Source organism: Tachyglossus aculeatus, chromosome 1, assembly GCF_015852505.1.
Source record: "Tachyglossus aculeatus isolate mTacAcu1 chromosome 1, mTacAcu1.pri, whole genome shotgun sequence".
Lineage (NCBI taxonomy): Eukaryota > Metazoa > Chordata > Mammalia > Monotremata > Tachyglossidae > Tachyglossus > Tachyglossus aculeatus.
The window spans coordinates 146,280,214-146,303,486 of record NC_052066.1 but is presented as its reverse complement, the minus strand read 5'-3'; the positions used below and the strand labels follow the sequence as shown (position 1 = coordinate 146,303,486).

Here is a 23,273-nt window from a genome sequence, read left to right as displayed (position 1 = left end):
AAAAAGTCTAGATTGTATTAATAGTGGTGATTGTTCAGCACTGGAGTTGATAGAAGACATTCTGATCAGACACAGTCCCAGCCCACATGGGGCTCACAGTCTAAAGGGAAGGGAGAATGATTATTAATCTTCATTTTTTAGATGAAGAAACTGAGGCATAGAGTAGTTAAGTGACTTGTCTAAAGTCACACAGCATGCCAGTGGCAAAGCTGGGATTAAGTCTCATGGCCCCCAGCCCTGTGCTCTTTCCATCAAGCTACTTTGCTTCTCTGGACACACTGCCAGGGGTTTGTGTGTGTATGTAGACCAGACAGACAGACAGACAGACACACACACACACACACACACACACACACACACACACACAATCGGCTGTGAAAGGATAGAAAATAAATTCTTATGAAATTCATAGAGGCCCCTTAATTCAAACCTTTTTCTCAAACCAGGATCCAGTGTCCCAAATTACTCAGACTCCGAGATCTTGCCATGAACTTCCACAACACATTCCTCATGCATCTAAGACACCCAGCCTCTGGTGGGAGGTGGTGGGGGGTGGCCAGCAGACCCTCTAAACTCCCAAAGCTTTCTCCTTTCCTCATCCAACATGAACCCCAAGCCCCTCATGTACTCCTAGGCCTGGACACAGTGCCTGTGATTCCCCCCTCCACCCCCAACTCAAGGATGCTCCTCTCCAGCAGTAGAATAAAAGAAACCTCAGTGAGAGAGAAGGAGGAGGGAGACAATGAAGCATAGTAATTACATGGATTTGTGGGGAATCCATGCTTGCATGCATGTCCCGGACTCTGACGGAATAGCAGTTGAAATAGGGAAAGAATAAAAAAAACTTATGAGGAGTCAGAGAAGGCTGAAACGAAGTGCCACGGCTTACAAGAAGTAATAACCCCCACTCCACGACCGTAAAGCCGAACTTGGGCCAGAAGATCATCATCATCATCAATCGTATTTATTGAGCGCTTACTATGTGCAGAGCACTATACTAAGCGCTTGGGAAGTACAAATTGGCAACATATAGAGACAGTCCCTACCCAATAGTGGGCTCACAGTCTAAAAGGTGTGATGCACAGAAGATGCAAGCTGACGGTCATAGTCAGGGAAAACTTGTGCTAGAATGAGTTTGGCATTTTGTTATGGTGGAATTGGGAATGTATCAAAGCAATCAGAGATTAGTCATACTTCTGATAACATTCGTAATGGTGAGCCATTTAGTTTTTGGATTTGCTGCAGTGGAATTTAATCAGGGCCAGATGATAGAGTCTGGGGGTCAAAGGCAGAGAAATTGGAATTATTTCACCCCATTCCGCCCGGACCCGGGCACCTAGGCGTCCTACTCTCCCCCAGATTGTGGGAAGAAATGCTTTTTTTAGCGGGACTGTATTATGCCCATGGCAGTGTCACTCCCAAGAGTTTTCCCTGGCATTCTAGAAAGGAACTGTTGGGAGTAGATAGTAACGATGGCATTTGTTAGGATTTGGCTGCAGCTTCATTTTAGTTCTGCCCTTGGCACAGTATCCTTCACTAGGCAAGTCCAGGTTACCTCAGCAACTGACTGCCGTCTCTTACAGCCAGGCCCAGGCCTGACTGCTGGTGAGACTGCTAGCAGGAAGGTATGAGAAGACCTGTCTCTCACTCAGGAGGATGGGAATCTAGAAAGGGACAGTGTGTGAGACTGATGAGTCACTTGAGATTTGCTACTCATGAATCTTGCTCTAGGGATTTATTTGCAATGGTGCTTAATGTGCTGACTGCTTTGATTTCTAATTTCACATCTTAAGAAGTGCACTTAGGCACAGACGCTTCAGTTTTTGAAGAATGGTAGTAGCTGCGTTTCCAGACAGCCTGTGAAGAGCAAAATAACATTTGCACTTAGGAGACATGATTTATTGTTGTATTCTGCTCTGAATGGGTGCCATGTACACAAATTAAAAGGTCCATTTAAGAAACAAATGCTTTTTCTTACCTGTTGAGTTAGAATCTACTGTGGGTAAGTTACTTTGGCCTTTCATCGCTTACGAGCTGCACAAAGTTGGGATTTTCTTCGATGGGTTTTCTTTTACTTATGCCATATATGAAATTCAAAGTTGTAGAACTTAAACCGGTGCCTCTCTATCCCGTGTCCCAAGGTTTCTGAGTTGTTGCCCAGCTTGATTTATGGGTATTATCATCATGGGCTTTTAAGAAATAAATAAATACATATTTTTGAGTAACAACTGGGGCACTTTCAAAGTATGAATGCAGCCAGAATTTCTTGGAAAGAACAGGAAGAATGAGACACTTCTTGAACAAAGAAAATTACTTAAAATCTGTTCATGTTTTCTGCTTCTGTTAGTTATTTCCAACCTACAGTAGGTACTGAAACTTAAATGATTAAAAATACAATTCTAAAAGGAGAAGTGAAGCCAAGGGGACTCTTAGGGGGGTTATCCCCTCAAAAACATTGTCTGTCATACTCTGCTACCCAAGTGACAGTCACTCATTTCACAACTAGGCATAAATCAAAATTAACTTGGGGCTTCTCCTGCTTTGTTACAAAAATGCAAATAATTTTCTTAGGTGAAAAACCCTTTCATGTTTCTGGTGGTTGCTAAAATAAATCTGCTGTATGAAGTTGTTAAAACAGAATTAGAATTTAACTGTAGCTACTAGCAGAATTACTTTCATCTCCCAAATTACTTTTCCAGTCATTTGAAGTCTCAGACTCAATGTGGTTCTGACTAAAACTTCGGCCAAATCCATTGAATGGAGAAAGTGTAAGAAAGGGCATTTCTTTCTTTGATTGGAGACAGTTTGGTTGGTAAATACTTCTTTCTGTATATAGTTTAGGGTTTCAGAAAGCGAGGTGAAATATGTATGACCCAAACTCCACTCTTGAGAAAGATAGGCATGTATGGTTTTTTTTTCTAGAGGGGTGAGTAGAGGGTTTGACTAGTACTGTTGGCGCCTAGAGAAAGAGTATTTACTAGTAAATGAAACCATAGATTTAAAACCCAATTATAAGTTGATATGGTTCAGTTACTTTCAACCTGCCTCTAGCAAGTGGGCCTGGGGGATTTTTGAGGGGTAATTCAGGCACAAAGTCTTCTTTTGCCTAAATTAATGACTGATTCTCTCCACCATTTATTTTCTTTGACCTGTGGAAATAGCCTTGGCAGTAATCTCAGGGATAAAGCCAAGACAGTTTTGCTGGAAGCTTTTCAGATAATTCCAGTCTTTTTGTTTTCCCTGTTGAGATCTTGTTTCTGAGAGCCAGGAACTCCTCAAGGTGATCTAAGCTTGCTAAGTCTTACTAGTTCTTAAAATAGCTTTAACAGGGGAGGAGGTACCGTGTGGTAGGACTGTAAAAAAATAATCTGATTCTGATTGCATGAAAATTAGGTATTGCAGCAGATAGTGTAAAAGGGATTTTAGTATCTCTCTATATTGCGGTGTTTTAAGGTAAACATTCATTCAATCGTATTTATTTAGCGCTTACTGTGTGCAAAGCACTGTACTGAGCGCTTGGGAGAATACAATAAAACAACAGACACATTCCTGCCCACAACGAGCTCACCGTCTAGAGGGAGTGGCAGACACTAATATTAATAGATAGATAAAGGAATTACAGATATATAAAGATAGATACATATTCCCACAGCACGAGGATAAAGATGCCCCCATTGAAACCTGAAGGTGGAAGATCCAAAATAATAGAAGGAAACACTTCTTCGCATAAGGAGCCTATGAAATTCGTTAGCACAGGAAGTGGGGCAGGCAAAACATATTACCGGTTGAAGACCCGTGTGGATAAATTAATGAATTAAATTAATCCATAATGAATTAATAAAGGGGAAAGTTAGACATGAGGTCAAGAGGAAGAATTAGAGAAACGAGGACAGGTGCCCAGAAGGCAAATCATCCCCGGGTTCTTCTGGATGTTCTGCCGTCACCGTCGGAGACAGGCTTACTGGACTGGATGGACATTGGGTCTGACCCAGGAACAGTGTTTCTTATGTTCTTCACCCAGGGTCCACCCAGCCCAGTGTCCTGTGCTTGGCCAAGGTGTGGAGGAACATGGGCGCGGTTGCCCTTCTAGAAATTCATCCTCATGGTTGTCCTTTGTAACACCACTACCTTTACCCTGTAATAATTCATTGTGGATCTCTGGTCCGTGAGTTTATCCAAGGTTTTTACAATCACCCAGTGCTAGTTGTATCCTCTCGTCGACTTTATCGACCGGTCTGTTCTGCTCTTTTCTTTAAAAATATCGTTTAATAGATTTTGTTTTGAATACATTTTCCTCCCTTTCAATTCCGTTTATGTTTTCCCTTCCTGATGCTTCTTCTCTTGGGAAGCGAGTCATAGACAGTCAAGCGGAGAAACTAAAAGAACTGGACAAAGAGATCCGCCCCTTCCGACAGAACTGGGAAGAAGCAGACAGCATGAAGAGCAGTGTGGAGTCTCTCCAGAATAGAGTGACGGAACTGGAGAGCGTCGACAAGAACGCGGGGCAAGCGGCTCGCAACACAGGTGAGTGACAGCCAGTAAGGGGAGAGGGAAGGAGGACTGCCCAGAAAATCCGGAGAGTACAGAGCAGTTGGGAAATAGATGCACGGATATCTGGTCGTTTGTGTTTTTGGAAGGAAAACAGTGTCACTGGTTCCTGAGCTCTGATGTGGTAAAACAGTCGGACTCCACTTTGGCTCTAGGTAGCCGGCCCAGCCAATTCAGTACCGTGCATCCTGCCTTGCTAATAGTAGCAGTTTCAGCATTCATGAAGAGCCTGTTCCATGCCAAGTGCCAAGCTAAATGCAGGGGTAGAAACAGCTCCCGTCTCATACAGGATTCGCTTTCTAATAGTTTGGGAGAGCAGGGATCTTATCCCCATCTTACAGTATAGGAAACTGAGGCTCAAAGAAGGTAAAGTAACTTGCCCAGGGTCTCGCAACAGGCCAGTGGCATAGGTGGGACTAGGAGCCTCTCTTGACTCCCGTTTCCATTTTCTTTCCTGGGGTTCGGCCAAAGCCGGGGAATACAAGAAACGACAATTTTGTCATCAGCTTCTTGGGATATGTTGGGAGTCAGCCCTGATGCCTGGATGGGATTCCCGATCCAGACTGGGAACCTTTTAAACACATAAGTTTTTAACACATAACACATATATGTTTTTAACATATAACACATAAATACGATTGATGATGATGATGTTAGCCATATTCTAGGCGCAGTTGTGCACGATATTTGACTTTCTCCAAATGAATATTCTCCATGACGAGGTTGGCACCAAGGAGCACCTGGCAAGCTCCTACAGACTATTTATACTGTTTCCACTCACTCCTGCTAAAATTCCTTCAGGGAAGTTCTTTGTTTAGTTGCTTGGAATCTCTTTGGTGCAGAAAAAGGAACCAAGGGCACAGGCTAAAGGGAAGTCTTGTTTGTGAAGTATTCATCATTCAGTCTTATTTATTGAGCGCTTACTCTGTGCAGAGCACTGTACTAAGCACTTGGGAGAGTACAATATAACAATAAACAGACACATTCCTTTCCTGAAACGAGCTTACAGTCTAGAGGGGGAGACAGACATTAATATAAATAAATTACGGATAGGTACATAAAGAAGTGCTGTGGGTCTGGGTGGAGGAACGAATAAAGGGAGCAAGGCAGGGTGACGCAGAAGGGAGTGGGAGGAGAGGAACGAGGGCTTAGTTGGAGAAGGGCTCTTGGAGGAGATGTGCCTTAAATAAGGCTGAGAGATGGGGGAGCGTAATTGTCTGTCGGATTTGAGGAGGGAGGGCATTCCAGGCCAGAGGCAGGATGAGAGCGCAGGGTCGGTGGCAAGATAGACGAGATTGAGGTACATTGAGAAGGTTAGCATTAGAGGAGCGAAGTGTGCGGGCTGGGTTGTAGGAGGAGAGTAGTGAGAAGAGTTAGGAGGGGGCAAGGTGTCTGAGTGCTTTGAAGCCAATGATGAGGAGGTTTTTTTTTAATGCAGAGGTGGATGGCAACCACTGAAGTTTGTTGAGGAGTGGGGTGACGTGTCCTGAAGGTTTTTGTAGAAAAATGATCCCGGCAGCAGAGTGAAATATGTACTGGAGTAGGAAGGGACAGGAGGCTCCTGCTCCTGATAGTTCCGGAGGTCTGCATCATTTTTCTTTCACCTCCACCGCTAGCCTACTCCCCAAGTAATGGGTTCTGGATTGCTCCAAGCGCTCCGGGAGGAAGATTAGATGAAAATGAGAGATTTTCAGCTGGATCTCTAGGCTTGTATCTGTTACTCTGAAAAGCTAGATCGAATGTGCATATCCCTAAGCGACGAGATGATTTCCTCCCTTCCCCTTTGCCTAGGTATGCTTGAGACCCAGCTAAGTAGACACGATCAGATGCTGAGCGTCCATGACATTCGCCTGGCTGACATGGACCTCCGATTCCAAGTCTTAGAAACCGCCAGCTACAACGGAGTACTGATTTGGAAAATTCGAGATTATAAGCGAAGGAAGCAAGAAGCGGTCATGGGGAAGACTCTGTCTTTGTACAGCCAGCCCTTTTACACGGGCTACTTTGGCTATAAGATGTGCGCCAGGGTTTATCTTAATGGGGACGGGATGGGGAAAGGGACACACCTCTCGTTGTTTTTTGTCATAATGCGGGGTGAGTACGATGCTTTGCTTCCTTGGCCGTTTAAACAGAAAGTGACTCTCATGTTAATGGATCAGGGATCTTCCCGCCGCCACTTAGGAGATGCTTTCAAACCCGACCCGAACAGCAGCAGCTTCAAGAAGCCCACTGGAGAGATGAACATTGCGTCCGGTTGCCCGGTCTTCGTGGCCCAAACGGTTCTAGAGAACGGGACGTATATTAAAGACGATACTATTTTTATTAAAGTCATAGTGGATACGTCGGATCTACCGGACCCCTGACCAGGAAGCAGGGAGACCAATTAAGCAGAAAAATCCCCCTCCCCCCCCACACCGCATTTGGGGGTTTTGAACCAGTCTGTCTTCAATGAGAGGTCCTTAAAGCTCAGAAGAGGGCCTTGAGGAACAGTAGGAGGAGTCTGAAGGCATAACTGCATAGGGGCCAACGGAGAAGCAGCCACACATTAAGAAATCATACCTTGGTATATTTTCTAATAGAACTAGCGACTCTTAAATGCTGAGGAATTATTTATCCTCCATTAGGGGAAATACTGCTGTCGGAGTCGGGGACGGGGGCGGGAGGGGGAGGGATTTTTTTGTGTTTCAAGGTCTAGTTATCTGAGGTGGAAAGATCCATGTGCTGAGCAAAAGAATCAGATGTGATTTTTCTTCCTTAAACTAGAACACCAAAAAATTCACCTGTGGGGATAGCTGGACGTATCAGCATGTTATATAAAAGAAGAAATGATGAAATCATTTTACAGTTCTGATATATTCATTCTCAAAAACTCAAAGTGCAATCTTGTCTCAAATACAGTATATTGTCTATTTTCAAGGCCTCATCTGGTCTCTGTTTTAATAATTTGTTTGTCCGAAGACCCTGAGGTACAGCCAGGTCTTCTTTGGAAAGTCTCTAAATTCAGAATCATTTCTTGTTTGGTTTTGTTTAATTTAAAAGTTCAATCGATAGTCGTTACTGCAAACATTTTATTTTAAAACGTTGATAGACTGATATTTCTTGGAAGAAAAAATGTAAAATATCAAACACTGGTTATCACTTGTGATAGAAAAGAAAACTATTCAATCTGTTGTTATTTCTCGTTAGAAATGTAAACCTACAATATATGTCGTAGTTAATGACACTACTTCAAAATGATTAAGAAAGAAAAATTGCTCTTGGATGCTGTGCATCATTATCAGATTTATAATTGTTTTCACCCTAAAATAGGGCATTTGTTGAACTTTGGAGTTCTAAACGAAATCCTGTAGGTTTTTAAAGTTCTGCCCGATGTGTTTCAATGATCTATCTGTCACTGACGATGCAAATCTTCGATCTCCAATCTGTTTAGCGTTCTGGGGTGGGAAAGGTGATTAGTGCTGAAAGTGCCCATTTAAGAGATATTTATTCATTCTGTCATAATTGCTGCATCTTGTTCAAAGAGCTCGGAGAGCAGTGTCTTAAAGAGAGATGGTGGCATACTGTACTTGTGCCTTAGATGTGACATGCTGCTTCTAGATCATAGATTTGTACTCAGTTTTATTGTGATTCTAGGGAATGGTAGTTGAACTAGACTTTCCTCTCCTGCTGTACGGACTTCTGTCTGTGAGTGTCTACACTAGAGCCCTAAAGCAATTCGCTACGTTTTGAACAGGAGCCAAACTACGCCTCTGGCCACTGGAGCTTCCAGAGCCCACTGGTCTTGGAACCCAAATCTGCTTCTGTGCCCCACTAGTTGATCCACACTGCTCCCATGGAGCTTGGACCAAGGGCTCCATCTCGTCCCCTGGGCCGTTGCGAACCCTCTTCCACGTTCACGCGTGGGAGACGGCAGCGCGGACGATTTCGGCAGAGAGAGCCTCTCCCGTTAGGGGTGCCTCGTCGTGGCAGGCCGACAGACATCCCCGCACGTCCCTCTCCTTCCAAGGGAAATTGCTTTACGGTTTCTTCGCGATCTTGGCCCAAGCATGACCCGAAGGCGTTTTTCTCCAATCCACTGTTGACCTTGTCCTATTAACGGTCAGACTGTGACTAAGAGTCTGGTGACTTATCTCCTGTATTTTACCTTTTACTATGCACCACGCTTTATGGGTGCTTCTGAACATTTATGGGTGCTAAACATTTATAGGTGCTTCTTAGGCAAAAACCAATATGTCCGAACTACTGCGTTGGTGCTGCATGAAAGGGAAACTGGCCCCTCCATTGGCCAGTCGGGTTGGGTGCCTCAGACTGCCCTCTTCCCGGGGCATGACTACAATCTGTAGCATGGGGACGGTTGAATTCATGCATCTGTAGTTCACCTTGTCTCTGGTGCTATTGTCTGTCTTGGGCGTGCCTTCAAAATTCAGTGCCTGCAAGAAGTACTTTTCCGGATCCAAACGGATATTCAGTGCACACCATAAGTGGTCTTCGTTGGTTTTTCAAGCACCTGCTACAACACAGCCTGTCGTCTTAGCAGCCAGCAAGCCCGACTGTATTAGGTCTTCCTTTTTTCTTTCTCCGCTGCCCCAGTATTGATTGATTTTTTTTTTTTTTTGAATCCTGTTCAGTCGTGGCCTGGTTTAAGGAGTCATGTATGTTTCTGTTACAATCAGGGCTGTCCCTAGTGGGTAATGGCACTCCTTCGCCCCTCTCCAGCCCCCCACTTCCACCTTGCTAGTCACCCCACACGGCTCCTCCTGCCAACCGCTGGGTGGGACCCCCTAGAGCTGGGCCGCTGTCCCCAAACTGCGGGCCCCCTAGGGAAAACCCTGGACACACTTCCTAAGGGCACAACTTCTCGACATGGATCTGACAACTGCCATGCTCTGCAGGCTGCCCACTGAAAAATCCCTCTGGTACTGGGAAGGGCCCTGCCCATGTTCATTAAACTCGAATGTTGTCCCTGGCAGTCCTGGATCATGCCTCGTGGCTTCCCACTGAGGAGATGATTTCCAACCCGGGAGGGTCCCCTAGCAATCTACCCATTGCAAAACCATACCCATTACTTGGAGGGAGGGAGGGAGAGAGAGAATAAATGAAACATTTGTGGCCTTGGGAAGAAATATCCTGCCCATTTTCCTCCTCCCTCCAGTTGGAGTCCTGGCTCAGAGCTCCCTGGAAGCATTAAAGTAAAGCATCCATTCCCTTCACGGTAGAATTCTCTAAATAGACTTCCCTAGACTGAGCTTATCGGCTGAATGAGGTAGCAACCCGTTCCCGTAGCTTTTCAACAAAAGAAGGCTAGAGCATTTAATTTCCATAAAACTGAAATATCTTCCAGGACGAGGAGACAATGGCTGGCTTGTGCTTTGCTCTTCTGTAATTTGGGTATTATTTATTGCGTCAGTTGTGTTTCCTGTATGCCTTTTGAATTTGGGTCCATGTGCATTTCTCTCCCTCAAGTGCTCAAAACTTGTTGGAAGTCATTTTGAAGTCTCTTACGTAATTCGCAATGTATTTTAAGTTTTGTTGCCAAAAGTTAGCATAACCAGAATCCGTTCGACAATAGGATTCCTCTGTCGAACTGTAATGGAGTGCTCACAATTGATGTCAAGGCCAAATGCGCTCTCCCTAGAGGAGTGTGCACTGGTAGAAATAGAGCTTTAAACATCTGCAAAAGACCCCAGGCTTCTAGAAACGTAGTATTTGAAATTTTCATACGCCACTGTTCGTGTGTGTGTGTGTGTGTGTGTGTGCGCACACATCCATTCTCCTCTTTAATAATAGTAATGTATTCCCAGAAAGATCAAACTATGACTGGTCTTGTTAATTTCTCTGTTGACCTTACTGTCTGAAATTACAAGGTCTTTCAGTTGATTCAAAAAACCTTCAGTGATTTCTCTCACAAGCTGGTATTATGGGACAATCCCTATTAGTTACCACTGTCTGGGCATAGATTTTCTGTTTATCAGAGTTACACAGGGAATGAGCATATCACATCCCACTTCTGTCCTGTCTGATCTGAAGAGTACGCTCCCCGTCACTATTTGAAATGGCATTGTACTGCAACACCATTATCATCAGTCACTGGTGGTTGCCTTGCTGACTGGATTGGAACTTTGAATTCAGTGTGGATTCAGCCTACAGGTTCCGAAGCCTTCTTGTTTATCACCCAAGTGGGTAATGGGGGACTAGACATTATATTTTATGTGTAAGAAATTAAACTTTAGTGTCTACTGCCCTGTAATTGGTGCAAGTGGCACATAAACAATGAAACTTAGAAGCAGACTTAGTTCAAAATCGGTTTTCCAGCCTACACACTAGAAGGCAAGTGGAAGATAGGGGCTTTGCCTGGTCGGGGCTGACCAGACAGATTCAGGGACTGGAGAGGATTTGTCGTCTTTAGGATTTTGAAATATTGAATGTATAAATGTCGGGGTGCTGTAGTATCTACTCACTGCCTGGGGAGCCGTGCTGTCGAACATCCCGATTTTAAGTAGATTAGGATGGAGAACAGCTTGAGTCTTGACTCCGATCTGGCATTACCAGAAATGATTTTGACAGGGCGCGCTCTTGGGTCTGATGGCAAAGGTGAAAAAGCGTGGAAATGACCCTTAAACCTTTGGAACAATCAATCGGTGGTTTTTATTGGGCGCTTACTATGTGCAGGACACTGTACTGAGCGCTTGGGAGGATACGGTACAACAGAAATAGCAGACACGTTCCCAAAACCATGATGAGCTTACAAGGGAAGAGTTTGCCGGAGTCCCCAGACTACCCCCAGGACAGCCCTCTTAAAGCTTTGTTGCCTTGAACCGTGTTATCTATGCAAGTGTACAGACAGGTGGAGGGCCAGATTCCCTCTTAGCTGAAGGCCGAGGCTCGAGTCCAATTATCTGCATGCCCAGTTGAATCCTGTAGAAGTATCCTGTGGAAGTATCTCCCCAGGTAAACCCACCTTCCTTCCTTCATTCTGTGGTGCCTACTGTGTGCAGAGCACTGAGCTAAGAGCACAGTGGAGGTGAAGTTAGGTGAGGCTCTGCACCTACAGCCCCACAATCTCCTGGAGAGAGATAAGCACCCGATGCTGCTTTTAAGGAGACAAGGGCCACTCTTTTGACTTCTCACTTGGGCGGGGTTGACCAAGAAAAAAAACAGCGCCCTTCTTCCGTCTGCTGGGAAGAGAATGGCCTACTGCCGTATCCCTCCGGTTCTGTTCCCCCGAGTGACACTTTGACTCCCGGGGGCTTTCTGGCGGTGTTCCCCCGCCGCCACCCAGGAGAAACTGCTGGGGAGAAACACCTTGAGCAGGATCAAGATGAGATCCAAGCCCTCAAGCCACCAACCGAAGACTCTGGCCCGTAGGTCCTTATATCCTGAGGGATCAAGGAAGACGTTAGACGCCGTTAAGGCTGTCGGACTGACAACTGGGCTTACCGTCTTTTCCCTAACCTGGGGCTAGTCCTCGGACTACCTGAACTCACAGGCCTCTTCCTCCCTTCATCCATTAGCAAGGGGAGTTAGAAGTGGGACGGTGAATTCTAGGCACTATACTTCTGTGCACAGTCATCAACAATTCCAATTCTTCACTTGCTGGAGTTGGGGCACCCGGCAAGGCAATTCAACTCGGCCTCCTGGGTTCTTCAGGTCACAGTAAGGGAAGAATTAAGAATGAAAAACATTTCAGACTCCGGCTTTTAGAGCTGAAGCTGAATGCTTGCCCATTAAAAATAAATCTCTCATTGCAGAAGGGCTCGACTTTAGCTGTAGAATAATATTTTTTTTGTCTTTTAGTCCAAACCTTTAGTTCTTAGACAATCAGAAGGAGAGCTGGGGAGAATTCAGGGAACTCCCTTAAAATTTTGAACAGTTGGGAGATGAATGAGGGATCTGTTCCAGTCTCTTGTTTTTTGACCCATGACTGTAGCTTTTGTCTTCCATTTCAAAACGTCTCTTGACATCTGATGTGTTTTTTTCCAACCAAGCGTTAGTTCGGAAGAGCTTAAGTCAGTTGAATGAGCTTGCTTTATCTTGGAAATACCGAATGCAGTTTATTTGGAAACCATTAGACAGCTTAGTAATGCCGGTTACAACACACACACCATGGTCATTAGTGGGACACAGATAGGAGCACGTGGCCATCCAAGGGTCGCTCAGGCTTGAGGCCAACGTAACATGAGTCAAAGCCAACCTAAATCATCGGAGGACTCGCCTCCGGGGTTGGATAGTTTCTCAAAGTGAGTTTCGGACCCGGCTTGCAAAGGCGCGGACTTCCCAACGCTGACCTGCAGTGGTGGCACCTGGTTTGGCAAAGTTAGGTTCACGCAGCCATGCAATTCTCGCTTTTTTATTTCCTTTGATGCTGCTGGATTAGGAGGCTAGTCCTTTTCAAGTGTCTAGGTGAAAAAGTGGTTACAGTTCAGGATTTCCTAACCATGTCTGTGATGTAAAAAACAACAAAAAAACTCCAGTAATTAGTAGTGGTTGATTTTTTTTTTTAGAACTTACTCCCCTTAGACAAGTAGGATAACCTTTAACAACAAATGAAGTGAAAACATTAAAAAAAACTGACATTTATTTCCAAGGATTTCTGTAAGAAATATCTGTTGAACATCAGTAACAAAATATAGTGTGTAAATCAATGTATAAAATTGTGTGACATTTCTTTATTTGCATTCTCTTCACTGATGGTACACCTATTGTGTTCAGTTTTATGATCTAAAAACAAAGACCAAAGAAGGCCAACCTCATTTGACTGTGTATTTTTAATCTGCCTGTCTTAACAGATTATCAAATGTAGTAACCATTAGCTATAAGGATACTTTTGACAGTACGAGTGATCTGGTAACCAGTGGTTCCTGTACTGTGTTTCTCTGCTCTTCTAAAGTTAAAAACAAACTTAATATAATTTATTGCTCAGCAATAATCATGTTGTTAATGGTTTTTAGCAACATGTCTTAATTTTCCAATAGCATTATTCTGTTTTGTATTTCTGTTGTATAATGTGTGTGGTTTATTTGGTATTTATTTGTGTTTTGAGGTCTTGCAAATGTCCTTTGTGTTTTTAATGCTGATAATAAGTAAAGTTTGTAAGAGTGTAGAATGCAAAACTTTGAAATGCTCAACTGTCTATTATTAGAGGAAAAAAATAAATCTAAATAAGGAATCTCATTTTTTGTATAAAAAAATGTAATGAGCCACTGTGTTGGAATTTGTTTAACGGATTTACTGCTGAGGGAGAAGCGTCTTTGAGCCGTCATGGAGGGAGTCCATTCCCTCACACTGGGGACCGGATCAGCCTGTTTTCCCTCACCCCCCACCACTACCACCACTAGCGAGGAAGCAAAAGGTAAGATTGGGTGGGGAATCTGACCAGGTATAGTCCTTTGACGGCCGATCGGCCAATTTGGAAAATGTCCTCCATATGATGGAACTAGGTCCCCTGCGAAGAAATTACTACAGCGCCGAGCAAAAGGTGGAATCAGTCTTGCTGATACCTCTCAAGGGGGGGGCAACCATTTGATATCCATGACTTCAAAACCCTTCGTAATGTGGAATTAGGTATAAAACCCCCTTTAGCATTTACCTCTGTGTCTCTGATAATTCAGGGCAATCATGTTTATTGAGTGCTTACTGTGTGCACGGCACTGTACTGAGTGCTTGGGAGAGTACAATAGAACAAGTACCTTGACCACAACAAGCTAACAGTCTAGAGAGGGAGAATGGTCTAGAGGAGGGGAAATAACCTTCCCCCCAACATTGTCCCTTGGTGAAAGGTGAATTGGGCTTCCAAGCCGGAGCTCCAAGGTCACCCAAAATTGAGCAGGATACTCCTCCGAGGTGCTCTGGTGGTGACGGCTGGCCCGCAGTGCCCAGGGCCCAACTCACACTATGAGGTCAGAAGGGATTTTTCAGTCCCAAGTGTCTTCACAGCCTCAATGCAGAGGTGAAATGAAACAAAAAAAAAATCCTTTTAGGGGACCGGGTTGGTGGTGGTGAGAGGTGACATTGAGCAGGGGTTGGGCACATTTCGGCGCTTAGAACAGTGCTTGGCACATAGTAAGCACTTAACAAATACCAACATTATTATTATTATTTCGGGAAACTCCTTCCCCTTGCCTCTGCTCAGATTAACCTCTGATCCCTCCCTGTCTGGGCATGACTACTCCTCTGCTCAATCTTTGTAGTAGAGCAAAAGACTGCTCAGCCTGTCCCTGGAGGTTATGTCCTGGTCCCCTTCTGGCTTGCTATAGCAGTATGCCCAGGCAGGAGCCAAAAGGGTAGCCCGGGAAGAAGCAGCAACGAGATGCCAGGCATATCAAACTCTAGCCCAGAGCCTCGGGGTGGGGGATGGCGGACCCATGCGAAAACAAAAAAGGGAGAGAGTGGGATTGAGGTGACAGGGGAAGGGCAGACTAGAATGTGGGCTGGGGGTGGGACGCGGCCCTTCCGCATCCCAAGCTCCCTGGGTGCCTCTTTGGCAACTGAAAGCCGAAACAGCAAAAGCGTGGAGTGGCTTTCTCTCATCCTCTCCTGGAATGGCTTCCATCCCCTACTCAGAACCATGCCAGCTCACTGCGGAGCAGACTGTGCTGCTAAGGGCCAACCGACTGCCTGGCACAGAGCAGCTTGGGGCTGGTGCTGCGGCTGCCCAACCCATTCGACGCCACCCTAGAGGGGCAGGCTGCCAGCCGAGCCCCCGGCCCTGCCGTGGAGTTCCCGGGCCGTACCAAGAGGCCCTGCACTGGCTGATTATTTTTTTCAGACAGCTTTGCCATTCCAGAGGGTTCTGGCTTTCAAGGCTGCTGCTCGGTGGTACCCGATTTGCCGGAGGGTTGGATGCCAGAAGTTTCCGCAGGAGTTCTACATCGGGAAAGACTGGAAGGTGGTGAGTTGAAGACTTGCGAACGGGGTCTTTTCACCTGCGTTAGTTGCACCCTCAGGCCTGAGCCCGTTGTTGGGTAGGGGCCATCTCTATATATTGCCGATTTGTACTTCCCAAGCGCTTAGTACAGTGCTCTGCACATAGTAAGCGCTCAATAAATATGATTGATGATGATTGGGCCAGGGCAGCTGCTGCCACGGAAGTGGGAAGGGTTTAACATCCCTTCTAGCCACAGGTGCTCACTCTGAGGTGATGGGGGTGATGGCCTCCTCAGCTATTAAAGCGGGACTCCCACACTTGCTCCTCCTAGAACTCTGACCAGGCCTGAGAGTTTCCAGGCAAATCAATCAATCAATCAATTGTATTTATTGAGCGCTTAGTGTGGGCAGAGCACTGTACTAAGCGCTTGGGAAGTACAAGTTGGCGACATATAGAGACAGTCCCTACCCAACAGTGGGCTCACAGTCTAAAAGGGGGAGACGGAGAACAAAACCAAACATACTAACAAAATAAAATAAATAGAATAGATATGTACAAGTAAAATAAATAAATAGAGTAATAAATATGTACAAACATATATATACAGGTGCTGTGGGGAAGGGAAGGAGGTAAGATGGGGGGATGGAGAGGGGGACGAGAGGGAGAGGAAGGAAGGGGCTCAGTCTGGGAAGGCCTCCGAAGGCAAACACCCAAGATGGTAGCTTTCTGGCTTTTTTTGAAGCCTCCTCTCCCTCCCCCTCAATCCCTGCCCTGTTTTCACCCAAAACCCCCATACGCAGAGTGAAAAGTTAGCACTTAATGTTTCGTCCCCCTTCCCCTGCCCTTTTTAGAAAAATAACTGGAACACTTTGAAACCAAAATGCTTTGTATTTTCTCCTCTCAGAATCCAGCCTCGGCATTTCCAGGCCCTGAAATGCCGATAGGTCAACCGTGCCAGGAGTTGATTCAAGAAACTGGGCACGAGGATAGGGCTCTGATTCCTGTGGCCATTTCCTCAGTTCAAGTAAGGAGTAGACTTAATAGAGTCCAAGGGTTGCGTGTGCCCTGGTGTTGGAGAGGCAACGTGGCTCAGTGGAAAGAGCACGGGCTTGGGAGTTAGAGGTTGCGGGTTCTAATCTCAGCTCTGTGACAATCAGCTGTGTGTGACTTTGGGCAGGTTACTTAACGTCTCCGTGCCTCAGTTACCTCATCTGTAATATAGGGATGAAGACTGTGAGCCCCACATGGAACAACCTGATTACCTTGTATCTACTCCAGTACTTAGTGTAACACAAAGTGCTTAACAAATATTATGTTGCCGATTTGCACTTCCCAAGCTCTCTGTGCTCTGTACACAGTCATCACTTAATAAATGATTGAATGAATTATTATTTAATCCAGCCCACCTCAGAGATGGACCGATTCCCTTGTTCATTCTCTCTAGATACGTAACAGAGTCTGTTCTATGTGACTCTTTGCCCAGAATAAAAATCCATAAGGGAATTTCTGAGCCAAATACTGGCCCCTGCCAATCCTAAAGAAGCAGTGAAGCCTAGTGGATAGAATCTGACCCTGGTCAGGAGTTTATATTTGCTACAGAGAGGAACGGGTACCCAATAAAGGCTTCTGAGAAGTGGTGAGACGTGGACAGTCCCAAGTCGTAGGACAGTGCCCTGCACATAATAAGCACTCAATACCGATGATGATGATGATGATGATATGTTAGAAAGGTTTTCTGGGCAACAGAGTGAAGTATGGACTGGAGTCAGGGAAGTCAGCCAAAAGGCTGATTCAGTAATCTAATCAGGATATGATAAGCACCTGGAAAAGGGTGTTGGGTATTTAATTGGAAAGAAAGGGATGGATTCTGGGAATATAGCAGAGGGGAAAAAAACATTAATCAACAATGTGAGAGTTGAAAAAGGATGAGGAGTCAAGGGTATCATCAAAATTGTGGAGCTTTGGAGACAGGGAAGATGGGGAGTTGCCAACTCAGAAAAGTTAGGTTGAGGATCCGGCCCTGCCACTTCTCAGCTGTGTGACTTTGGGCAAGTCACTTAACTTCTCTGGGCCTCAGTTCCCTCAACTGTAAAATGGGGATTAAGATTGTGAGCCCCACGTGGGACAACCTTGATTACCTTGTATCCCCCCCAGCGCTTAGAACAGTGCTTGGCACATAGTAAGCGCTTAACAAATACCAATATTATTATTATTATTGGATGGGGGTGGGTGGTGTGGGACAAAGAATTTAATGCAAGACCTCCTACCGGCAGGACATCCGGAGGACTTGTTGTGGAGGTTAAAGGAAATATGAGCGCTTAGTACAGTGCTCTGCACACAGTAAGCGCTCAATAAATACAATTGATTGATTGATTGATATGAGGTTGCAGATTGATTTGAGAGTCATCTACAGAGAGGTGCGATCTGAAGCCAAGGGAGTGGCCAAGTGAGTGTAAAGTGAGACGAATCAAGCCCACCTACTTACTCACCTTGTCTCCTTGTCATCGCTCATACCCTCCCTTCTGCCTGGAACTTCCTCTGCCTTCTCATCTGGCAAACCCCAGCTCTTCCCATTTTCAAGGCCCTTTTGAAAGGGCAACTCCTCCAGGAGGTCTCCCCTGATTAATAATAATAATAATAACGATGGTATTTGTTAAGCGCTTACTATGTGCCAAGCACTGTTCTAAGCGCTGGGGAGATTACAAGGTGATCAGGTTGTCCCACGTGGGGCTCACAGTCTTGATCCCCATTTGACAGATAAGGTAACTGAGGCACAGAGAAGTTAAGTGACTTGCCCAAAGTCACACAGCTGACAAGTGGTGGAGCTGGGATGACCTCTGTCTCCCAAGCCCGTGCACTTTCCACTGAGCCATTAATCTCTCATTCCTCAACCTATATCCCTCCAATTGCCATTTTGGTGGTTCCTAAGCATTCCCAACCCCTCACAGCACTTATAATAATAATGATGGCATTTGTTAAGCGCTTACTATGTGCCAAGCACTGTTCTAAGCGCTGGGGTAGCTACACGGTAATCACGTTGTCCCACGAGGGCCTCACAGACTTAATCCCCATTTTACAGATGAGGTCACTGAGGCACAGAGAAGTGAAGTTACTTACCCAAGGTCACACAGCAGACAAGCGGCGGAGTCAGGATTAGAACCCACGGCCTCTGGCTCCCAAGCCCGGGTTCTTTCCACCGAGCCACGCTGCTTCTCAACAGAGTTCATAACAGAGGCCTTCCCCCACATCACCCCGTCCCAAGGTGACCCCGGGGTACCCACCATCACCAGGTCAAGTGTCATCTCGTGGCTCAGTGGAGTAGAGGAGCAGCGTGGCTCAGTGGAGAAGAGCCCGGGCTTTGGAGTCAGAGGTCGTGGGTTCGAATCCCGGCTCCGCCACGTGTCTGCTGTGTGACCTTGGGCAAGTCACTTAACTTCTCTGAGCCTCAGTTACCTCATCTGTAAAATGAGGATTAAGACTATGAGCCCCATGTGGACAACTTGATCACCTTGTGTCCACCCCCAGCGCTTAGAACAGTGCTCTGCACATAGTAAGCGCTTAACAAATGCCATTATTATTATTATTATTATTATTATTATCTCGTGACCGTCTGAGCCAGCAAGACAGAACAGGGAAGAGTTGGGGGGATACTGCCCCAGCCACCAAAAACTGCTAGATTGACAGCCTGGGCCAGGAATGCAGAAGGCGTCCCTCACCCCCGTGCCAGGCAAATTAGGGAGGGAGGGGGGCGATTGGGGAAACTGAGGCCGGAAGGTGGAATGGGCTGGGAGCCCAGGTGGTTGGTGGATGGACGCAGCCTGTGCCCTTGCGGAGCAGGTGGCAGCGGGGCTGCTGTGCCAGCGCGGTGGGCTGCCCAGCCCACTGGATGCCACAGTCTTGGGACTCAGGCCTGCCGCTTCTCAATCAATCAATCAATCAATCAATCATATTTATTGAGCTCTTACTGTGTGCAGAGCACTGTACTAAGCGCTTGGGAAGTCCAAGTTGGCAACATATAGAGACAGTCCCTACCCAACAGTGGGCTCACAGTCTAAAGGGGGGAGACAGAGAACAAAACTTCACTTCACTTCACTTCACTTCTCCACGGCTGGGGAACGCCTAAGCCCGTTCCTCCAGACTGGCAAGGGCTCCTGGGCCTGGAATAATAATAATAATAATAATAATAATAATAATAATAATAATAGTATTAAGCACTGAAGCAGCGTGGCTCGGAGAAAAGAGCCCGGGTTTGGGAGCCAGAGTTCATGGATTCTAATCCCAGCTCTGCCACTTGTCAGCTGTGTGACCTTGGATAAGTCACTTCACTTCTCTGGGCCTCAGTTACCTCATCTGTAAAATGGGGATTAAGACTGTGAGCCCCACGTAGGACAACCTGGTCACCCCCACCCAGCGCTTAGAAAAGTGCTTCGCACATGGTAAGCGCTTGCAACAAATGCTAGCATTAATTATGTGCCAAGCACTGTTCTACGCGGCGCTTCTCCACGGGTGGGTAATGCAAAGCTCACCTCCTCCAAGAGGCCTTCCCAGACTAAGGCCCCCTTTTTTCTGCTCCTCCTCCCCTCCCCATCATCCCAGCTCTCTACCTCTGCTCTACCCCCTTCCCCTCCTGACGGCACGTGTCTATTTAAGTACGTATCTATTACTCTATTTATATTAATTATTTATGTATAGATATAATTATATTTATTTATATTGATATATGTCTACTTGTTTGGTTTTGTTGTCTGTTTCCCCCTTCTAGACTGTGAGACAGTTGTTGGGTAGGGACCGTCTCTATATGTTGCCAAATTGTACTTTCCAAGCACTTAGTACTGTGCTCTGCACACAGTAAGCGCTCAATAAGTACGATTGAATAAATGAATGAATAAGTGGATTCATCCTGAGTGGGAAGCTTTCGTAGGTGGGAGCCAGCTGCCTCACCACGTGAGAATAAACCATAAATTAATTCCACCTGGGTGGGGCCTGGGGTTTTTTTGCCATGCATGAGTAACACATTAAGTATATTCCTTCTGTTAAGGAAGCTCTAATATCATTAAATTATCATATTCCTCCCTAAAGGGAGGTTCAATTCACCGTGTCCAAGATAATCAAATAATTCAACTTGCTGCATCCAAAATAATCATAAATTTTGTATAAAACTCAGGCCTTTGTCCCCATTCTCTCTCCCTCTCTTTCGCTGCGCCGATTCCAGAATGAACCCGTCCCCGTCCCCACCAAATTTATCCACGTATCTTTAATTTATATATTATATATCATTTATTTATGCACATATCTTTAATTTATATATTATTTAATTATGCACATATCTTTAATTTATATATTATATATCATTTATTTATGCACATATCTTTAATTTATATATTATATATCATTTCTTTATGCACATATCTTTAATTTATATATTACAAATCTATTATTTATATAAATGTCTGTTGTCGTCCCCCCACCCCCAGACTGTCAGCTCATCATGGTCAGGGGATGTGTCCACTAATTCTGTTGTACTTTCACAAATGCTAGGTACAGTGCTTTGCACAGAGCAAGTGCTCAGAGTAAGTGCTCAATGATTGATTGATTGCTATCTTTACACTCTAGTCATCAATCGTATTTATTGAGCGCTTACTGTGTGCAGAGCACTGTACTAAGTGCTTAGTTCCTCTTGTTTGCAATTTTAGTGTCTGTCTCCCTGGTTAGATTGTAAACTTCTTGACGGCGGGGATCATGCCTACTAACCCTATTGTCATCTTCCAAAAAACTTAGTATAGTACTCTGCCCACAGGCTTTCAATGAATATTAGTGATTAATTAATGGGAAACCCAGAACAGGGTCTTGGCGGGCACCCACAGGGGATGAGAGGTGAAAGAGGAGCTGGAGAAAGAGACTGAGAGACCTGTATATATGTATATATGTTTGTATATATTTATTACTCTATTTATTTTACTTGTACATATCTATTCTATTTATTTTATTTTGTTAGTATGTTTGGTTTTGTTCTCTGTCTCCCCCTTTTAGACGGTGAGCCCACTGTTGGGTAGGGACTGTCTCTATATGTTGCCAACTTGGACTTCCCAAGCGCTTAGTCCAGTGCTCTGCACACAGTAAGCGCTCAATAAATACGATTGATTGATTGATTGAGAGGGATGATGATGATGGTATTTGTTAAGTGCTTACTATGTACCAAGCACTGTTCTAAGCGCTGGGGTAGATACAAGATAATCAGGTTGTCCCACGGGGGGCTTACAGCCTTAATCCCCATTTTACAGGTGAGGGAACTGAGGCACAGAGAAGTGAAGTGACTTGCCTAATCAATCAATCGTATTTATTGAGCGCTTGCTGTGTGCAGAGCACTGTACTAAGCGCTCGGGAAGTACAAATTGGCAACATATAGAGACAGTCCCTACCCAACAGTGGGCTCACAGTCTAAAAGGGAGTATGGAGTGAGGGCGCTACAAATTGGCAACATCTAGAAACAGTCCCTACCCAACAGTGGGCTCACAGTCTAAAAGGGGGAGACAGAGAACAAAACCAAACATACTAACAAAATAAACTAAATAGAATAGATATGTACAAGTAAAATAAATACATGTTACACAGCAGACGGAGTTGGCATTAGAACCCAAGACCTCTGACTCCGAAGCCCGGGCTCTTTCCACTAAGCCACGCTGCTTCTCAGGGAGTGACCAGAGTGACCAGAGAGGTAAGGGAACTTAGGAGGATTGATTGTTGGGTGGGCATTGGAGGTAGGAGACTGGCAGAGGGATATGGAACCTGATCACCTTGTATCCCCCCAGCGCTTAGAACAGTGCTTTGCACATAGTAAGCGCTTAACAAATACCACCAAAAAAAAAAGAAAGTTGAGATCGGCGGAGAAGCAGAGTTGAGGAGATGGATTTATGCATCCAGGAAGGGGATGGTTGGTAGGGAGTCCAGATGGTTTGGGATAAATGGAGTAGTCTAGAAATTGGAAGGTCTCTGGAGAGAAAGAGGAGCAGCGTAGCCTAGTGGATGGAGCACAGGGCTGGGAGTCCTCCAGACTAAGCTGGCTCTGCCATTTGTCTGCTGTGTGACCTCGGGGAAGTCACTTCACTTCTCTGTTAACAGGTAACGCCGCAGTTATCTCTTCTGTAAAATGGGAATGAAGACGGAGCCCCATGTGGAACAGGGCCTGCGTCCAACCCAATTTGCTTGTACCCACCCCAGCACTTAGTACAGTGCCTAGCACATAGAAACCGCCTAACAAATACCACAATTATTATTTTATTTGTGGGGAGGAAGGATATGGGTGAGCTGGCAGGTTTGGAGGTGGTGGTTCCAGGGGAGTTATTTGGAGTTGATGGGGTGCTCTAGCTCTCTCTATATGTAAGTATAATATATCTATGAATCAATCATATTTGTTGAACACTTACTGAGTGCAGAGCACTGTATAAGCCTTTGGGATATCTCTCTATATCTCTGCATAGGGAGAGATATAGATATAGATCTACATCTCTCTATATTGTGTATATATATAGAGTATATATATATATATATATATATATATATATATATATATATATATATATATATATATACCACTGTTGGGTAGGGACTGTCTCTATATGTTGCCAACTTGTACTTCCCAAGCGCTTAGTACAGTGCTTTGCACACAGTAAGTGCTCAATAAATTGATTGATTGATATACATATGTACATATATATTAGTACTGGTTAAGCCCTTACTATGTGCCAAGCACTATTCTAAACACTGGGATAGATACACGTTTATCAGGTAGGAAACAGTCCCTGTTCCATATTGGGCTCACTGTCTAAGAAGGAGGGAGTAGGATTGAATCCCCATTTTACGG

General features: G+C 45.2%; 1 protein-coding gene across 3 annotated transcripts in view; it reads left to right on the top strand.

Moving 5' to 3' along the window:
- Positions 1-13,736, top strand: part of TRAF3 (TNF receptor associated factor 3) — a 145,880-nt gene extending 132,144 nt beyond the window's left edge. For 2 of the 3 annotated variants that reach the window (XM_038767251.1, XM_038767164.1), the window contains 2 exons: positions 4,350-4,524; positions 6,340-13,736. In XM_038767251.1, coding sequence (XP_038623179.1) covers positions 4,350-4,524; positions 6,340-6,911 — 747 coding nt within the window. In that variant the 3' untranslated portion in view covers positions 6,912-13,736. The remainder of the gene's footprint in view (positions 1-4,349; positions 4,525-6,339) is intronic. The other variant, XM_038767075.1, reaches the window with a different exon arrangement.
- The last annotated feature ends 9,537 nt before the right edge of the window (positions 13,737-23,273 follow it).